The 7,186-nt window shown below is 38.1% G+C and overlaps 1 protein-coding gene across 1 annotated transcript; it reads left to right on the top strand.

Annotated features, from left to right (window-relative positions):
* The first annotated feature begins 261 nt into the window (after nucleotides 1-261).
* Nucleotides 262-6,164, top strand: LOC132294159 (magnesium transporter MRS2-3). The gene is made up of 6 exons (XM_059791913.1): nucleotides 262-767; nucleotides 2,030-2,266; nucleotides 2,392-2,520; nucleotides 2,814-2,977; nucleotides 3,081-3,318; nucleotides 5,678-6,164. The coding sequence occupies exons 1-6, from the start codon at nucleotides 300-302 to the stop codon at nucleotides 5,963-5,965; spliced, it is 1,524 nt and encodes a 507-aa protein (XP_059647896.1). The 5' UTR covers nucleotides 262-299; the 3' UTR covers nucleotides 5,966-6,164.
* The last annotated feature ends 1,022 nt before the right edge of the window (nucleotides 6,165-7,186 follow it).

Raw genomic sequence — 7,186 nt, 5'->3', positions numbered from 1 at the left:
CCTCAATGAAGGCATGATATATATTGTGAGCATGTGTCTGAACTTTTGAAAAAATGAACTAGTGAAACTAACCCTCTTATATTTTGAAATACAAATATTTAAGATAAAAATTAAAATTGGGATTGGGATTCGGATTTAGTTCACATAGGTGGGAGGGTTATTGCGTAATTTAGCCTTACAAAAAGCTAAAGAGTCCAAGAGACATCACCCTCAAAATCCGCGAATCTGAGAAATCGCAGTTTTCACTAAAAATCATTTTAACGTCTTAAACTTTTACCAATAATACGAGTGAGTGACTAATGGGAGAACAGAAGAACCCCAACACTCAAAGCCCAACCATGAGAGGCTCTCATCTTCTGCTACCCAAATTCGGCGTCACTCCGCCGGACGAAGACGGCGTCGACCCTGTCCGCACCGCCGCTGGCGTTGGCATCTCCGTTGGGCTCCGCAAGAAGGCTACCGGCGTCCGACCATGGCTCCTTCTTGACGCCACCGGGCAGGCCCAAGTGGTGGAGGCCGGAAAGCACGCCATCATGCGGCGAACGGGCCTCCCCGCCCGGGATCTTCGGATCCTGGACCCACTCCTCTCCTACCCGTCGACGGTGTTGGGGCGTGAACGGGCAATAGTCATCAATCTTGAGCACATCAAAGCCATAATCACGGCCCAAGAGGTTCTCTTGCTCAATTCCAGAGATCCTTCTGTTATGCCCTTCGTTGAGGAGCTCCAGCGACGAATCTTGCGCCACCATCACGCCACCAAGTCCCAGGTTCCTCTTTCTCTCTCCAACTTTCTCTCTTCATTCTTGACTGTGAAGAAATTATACTTTATTAACTTATATGTTATATGTACAGGTATGTGTTGTGTGATTATAGAGAGATATTGTGTTTATTTGTTACTCAAGTGAGGGGAATCAAGGTTTTGACGCTTCATATTAATGTGATGTTGATATTTATATACATGAAGTCTTTGGATGTTAATTTGTAAGTTTTATTGAATCTATTTTGTGTAATCTACCAAGCAAAGAATAAATTGCAAATCACTCTAATTTGGAGATACCGACATAATGATCATAAGAATAATTCTGTATGTTTCTTTTTGTCTTTTGTTTATAGCAGTTTGGTTCTGGGATTTTTTCACCCTTTCAATTACTTGATAAATTTTTGGGTAAAGAGGACAATGAGCTAAACAGTAGTGAATAAATTTCCAATCACTAATTCTATGGGAAAAAGAAAATTTTCCACTGTCACCATCCCACTGGAGATTTAAGAGGTTTGTAGATAATATATATGGCCGCCATGAAATTGAAGTTATGACTGGGTCATTATTTCAACTTATAAGTTGTATTTAATTTTTGACAAGTCGTGAAGAAAACAGTGTTTTCAAATAAACACATCCTAAGTGTCTGACTCTATCGGTCATAGTTTCCTGCTGTTACGGACCTCGTTTGTGCGTGCGAACCAACTTCTCAACATTTTATGAATGCCCATTGTTGAAAATGGGCGAAAATCTTCAGTTGTTGATTTCCACAAGTTCAATTGCCATGCCATACCTAAGTGTCTGACTCATTGGTCATAGTTTGTTGCTGTTGCGACCGCGAACCACCTTTTTCAACATTTTAGGAATGACCATGCCCATTGTTGAAAATGGGCTAAAAAAAGACTATGCTGACTTGATTTCCACAAGTCCAATTGCCACGCCATAGGCTCATAGCTAAGTGGCTGACTCTATTGGTCATAGTTTCCTGCTGTTACGGACCTCGTTTGTGCGTGCGAACCAACTTCTCAACATTTTAGGAATGCCCATTGTTGAAAATGGGCGAAAATTTTCAGTTGTTGATTTTGCACTTGAGTTGGCTTTGGACTTTGGTCTATTTTTTTCATATTCACGAGCTCTGTTTTTTTTTTTTCCTTTTCTTTTTTGTTAAGTGCTCTGAATTCTCAGAATCTGATTCCTATTCATAAGTTTCAATTTTTATATTGTATTTGATAAATACGGCTGATTATTTTAATATTTTTATGCACAATGAAGGAGGGTATGGTCGACGTTGATGATACGGATTGGACAAATTTGTATGATTTGGGAGAACCACAATCAGGGGTGGTTAGCCCTCCAAATGTTTCTGGAGGCTTTCCACAGACGGTAGAGGGAGGTAAGGCAGAAGGGAAACCAGCTCTTGACAATCAAGATGGATTGAAAGTTCTTCCATTTGAGTTTATTGCATTGGAGGCTTGCCTTGAAGCTGCTTGCAGTTGCTTGGACAATGAGGTAAAATAATTAATTTTTTATATTTATTTATTTTTTTAGTTTGAAAACTTTTGTTTTTATTTATTGCTTCTATATTATTTGTTTTCATTTTCTTTTCTCTTAATTTTTAATTTTCTTATTTCAAGGCGAGGACATTGGAGCAAGAAGCTCATCCTGCCTTAGATAAGCTGACTTCAAAGATTAGTACTCTCAACTTGGAACGTGTCCGCCAAATTAAAAGCCGCTTGGTTGCCATAACTGGACGAGTTCAAAAGGTTTGAGTGGATTTTAGCTTGAAATTTTATTTGGACTGCCTGATTTATTTATTTATTTTTTTTTTTTGGGTGGGTGTAATTTTTCCTTGAAGGACAAGGTGAACTGTTTTACATAGTTCCTAATGTTGTAGAGGGAAGTGAATTAAACCTAATACCATTCTTTTTATAAAATCATATACGTCCTATGATGTTCACATATCATTGAACAGTCAGTACTTGTGTTTCTATGCGGCATAACTTTTGGATTTGTTCCTTTCCGACTTTTCTTGATTTGCGCATATATTCTTTTCCAGGTAAGGGATGAATTAGAGCACCTGCTAGATGATGATGACGATATGGCAGAGATGTATTTGACTGACAAGCTGGTGCAGCAACAGCTTGAAGATTCTTCTATTTCCTCTATAAGTGAGCAGGACGCCATGGATGATGAAGTTCTTCGGACAAACATGGATGACAGGCACGTAATATACTTGCCTATTGCTTTGTTGGTATGCTGCCCTCATTTTCCTCCTTTTGTTTTGCAACTTCAAGGTAGAAATAATTTTCCTGCAATGTATCAGGAGTCCTAGTGAAATTTTTTTGGAAGGTAATGGCAATTCAACCAATTATGAAGGTGATCCTCGACGTATTGATAACCCCCAGGAACAGTTTGGTGCATCTAATGGCAGAGACAGCCATGGGGCACGAACTAGTACCACACACAGCGCTATAAGCAAGCAACTTGATGTGGAGGAGCTTGAAATGCTCTTGGAGGCGTACTTTGTTCAGATCGATGGTACCCTTAATAAACTGTCCACGGTATGCAACTCAATCTTAAATTCCTACATACTGGTTGCACTTCTGTCTGATAAACTTGATTCTCAAAATATTGGTTAAAATCACACATGAATTTCATGAGGGGGCTCTTTTTGGTGAAAAGTAGCATTTGTACTTTTGCTTTTTGTGGTCAATATATTATGCTCTGATATCCTTGAAACTTTAATCTTAAAGAGTAAATGTTAGATGTAGTCAAGACAAACAATCCTAGATTTAATTACATGCCATTGAATTTGTGACAACTTCTTCAGCATTTTAAGGATGCAATGAGTATGTCTTCTTCACAGAAGAGTACTCCATTTTAAAAAATACAGGACTGCCCCTTTTATTTCTTATGCTGCTATTGACTTATAATTCCCTTTTTTGGTTACTTGTGACTATTAAATGTTGTATTCTTGCTGCACCTACTGTGGTAGGCTACTGTATTCAGTTCTTCCAGGTCTTCTCCACTAGCTACTAGGTGAAATCATGTCCACCATTCCAAGGTTGTGTGTATTCTTGTGTCCATGACCGTGAATATGTGCATGTGTGGATGATTAGAGTGATTGTGGTGGTGGAACATGTGTGCTACTTTTCCTTTGCTGCTAGAAAGCTCTATTTACTGATTTTTTTTTTATGTTTTTGCTGAAATTTTGAAGAATGAAAAGGAAAAAAGAATGATAAACTGTTCTTAATTATTTATGTAAAATATTCATATTCTACCGTGTAATGGGTCAAAAACACCTTTCTAAATGGTGATCTAAGAATATAACAGGATAGAAATTAGAATCTCCACTGGTTGCAACATCTCCAAAGCAAGTTGCATAAGTCTATGTCTATTAGTGTATGTATAATTGTGTTAGGGGATGAATGTTAATGTTTAACACATAAATTAGTGCTACACCAAATCATAGAAGATGATGGTGTTCCATCATTCCTGTTGGTAATTATTCTCCAGGCACATTGGTGTTGGGACTGTGGAACTTGGAAGAGGGGATTCATCTATGGGAAGCGAGAAGGCATAATAAAAGATGCTAAAAAATTCCTATATAGAAATTCAGTCAGTTTGGATTCAGTGAGGAGTTTCCAATGGAAGCCATACATTTATGCATGTATTTGAGCTTTCCTGATAAAATACTGAGAGCATGATTTAGAAATTGCAGAATCCAACTTTGGAAATTGAGATGATACTTGTTGGTTTTTCCATTCTTAAGATGTGGCAGGGGCAGCGTTGCAGTGGCCAACCCGGTTCTAGGATGTGGCAGGGGCAGCGTTGCAGTGGCCAACCCGGTTCTAGGACGGTGCCAAACAGCAAAGCTTAAGCCACCACACTGATAAATTGGAGTGCATCCACATGTTGATGGGAGATTCCATGGATGGGTGGCACTTAAGTAGGTATCGCCTAACAAGATGTTGCCACATCATAGAGCGAATATGGCATTTGGAAACATGTTGTGTTTTTCTATCTTTATGTCAAGTCAAGGTGCGCATGAACCTTAACGGAGGCCGTCATAGTGACTCCTAGAGGACTTAGATCTCAGCTACTGTGCCAAGTACCTCTAAGGTTCCAAGTGGCTATGTCCTGACCACTTATTGCAGGTGAACACCACATGTGGTTATACACTAAAATGGGTGGGGTCTTTATTTTGTATCATCACAGTCGATTCCCCAAGCCGATTCGAGTTACCCCGATATGCGCGGATTTCTACAGCCAAAGCACACTTGAAATGTATGCATGTTGACCTAACTCAGATTCATTGGAGGCCAATTTTGTTGCAACTTGTCCGAGTCCGCAAACCATGGGAAAGAGGGTTTTCTACATCCAAACCACTCTTGAAAAGTATGCATGTGGGGAAGGCAAGAGATCAGAAAATCATAGTCTGTATACAGAGACAAGACTGGGTGGCCACAAAACAATTTATTTCCTCTAGTTAACGTGCTATTGACTCACTCAATTCAAATTCCATGAAGTGGGGTCACATAAGCCTTTTTTATATTAGATTACCTCCTGTATCAAGTTGTTGATTTCATTTAATTTGGCTATACTTGTTGATTGGCACGTTGCATTAAATATTAGCTGAATACTTTTATTTCGTAAAAAGTGAAGTGATACAAAAACATGTGGATACTTCACATATGCCATCTGTGTCCTAGGTGTATTGTCATATGTGGTTTCTACACAGTTTTTGAGGCCTTGCTGTCAAAGATTTCTTCACTGATGCAACTTCGATGATCCAACACTATCAGAGAATTCAATTTTTGAAAGTTGTTTAGTTTGCATCATAGATTTTATTGACATACATGCTAAGTTTGTATTATAGATTTTATTGACAATTTGTTTGTCCTTGTGTGTTTCTGGAAGCTGAGGGAGTATGTTGATGACACAGAAGACTACATCAACATAATGCTGGATGACAAACAGAACCATCTCTTGCAAATGGGAGTCATGTTAACATCAGCAACCCTAGTGGTGAGTGCATTTGTGGTTGTGGCTGGGATTTTTGGTATGAACATCAAAATTGAGCTGTTTGATGAAGCAAAAGCCGGGATGCAAGAGTTCCTGTGGACAGTCGGTGGCAGTGCCACAGGTAGCCTTTTCCTATATGTAGTTGCAATCGCCTGGTGTAAGCACAAACGGTTGCTGGAATGAATATGTGCTGTGTATTATAGAGCTGCTACAATGTTCATAAGTACCTTGTATTTATCCAATATTTGGAGCACACAAACATGTAATGGGCACTTGAACCGGTTCCACTCCATATATATGATTATAAGTTAATATTGTATATTATGTGACAATGCAGATGCCATAACTTTATTACTTTTGGATGACATTGAGTTTTTGGTTAGTAAGTTTGCCCATTGTAGTCTTTTGCTATCTTTGCCCATATGGATCAATTATTTGATCATTAAACTTGCTGTTTTGTAGATGCTACATCAGTATTTAACTACTGTATTACTACAGCTTTGACAGACTTATTCACCAATCCATCAAAATTTTCTGATTTATACATGCGCGCGCGCGCGCACACACACACACACACATATATATATATTTATGTTCAACTTCAATCTTTTCATTTGAAAGGAGTAGATTCAACTTGGGCTAAATTTAACTGAGTGTCCATTGTTGTCAGGAACTCAATTCCGGGCAGTCTTTGGTCTCCGGCACTTTTTGAAACAATTACTGAAATCAGAACACTTCATAAACATTCCACCACTGCTACCGCTTACCTCCCCCTTCTTTTTTAATTTCCAAATTTCTCTAGACATTCAAGAGAAATTTTTGTTAGATGATTCGATGAGAAAATTTTGGCATCCTCTTCGAGTACCAAATTTAGGTTTAAAATTTGCATATAACATTGGTGTGATTATTTTTTAATTGGGTAAAATTGGCCAAGGTACTCAAAACATTGGTTGATATTTGAGAAATCCAGGGAGATAATTAAATAAACTTAACACAATGGTAGTCAAGACTGTCAAATTTTTGAAAATCAAAGCAATTCAATTCTTTATTTATTTATTTTTATTTTTTTTTGAAAGTTCAAGCAAATGTGTATGACTCCACTTATGTAAAGTTATCTTCATCTTCTCTTTATCGGGCTCAGACTATACCCGATGAGCATTCAGTATTTTTAAGAAATATTATGTGAAAGATACACTTTGTAAAAGTAACTTCGATTGAAATTGAAACTATCTATGTAAACTCATCACATCAGGTGCATTTTTTATTTAATATTCACAATCTAATTTCATGGGCAGCATGGACCTAGAATGTTCTATTGTAGCAAGATTTTTCCCTATTAAAAATAGGTAGGTGTGATCCAAGGTTAAGGCCAAATCTCAATAGATTGTGGCAGCAATTATACAC

Source organism: Cornus florida, unplaced genomic scaffold (genome assembly GCF_030987335.1).
Source record: "Cornus florida cultivar Cherokee Brave unplaced genomic scaffold, ASM3098733v1 CherokeeBrave_3.0.0_Hap2_Chr02, whole genome shotgun sequence".
NCBI classification, from domain to species: domain Eukaryota; kingdom Viridiplantae; phylum Streptophyta; class Magnoliopsida; order Cornales; family Cornaceae; genus Cornus; species Cornus florida.
Note: the sequence above shows the minus strand (reverse complement) of the source record. Positions and strands in the feature narration are given on the sequence as shown.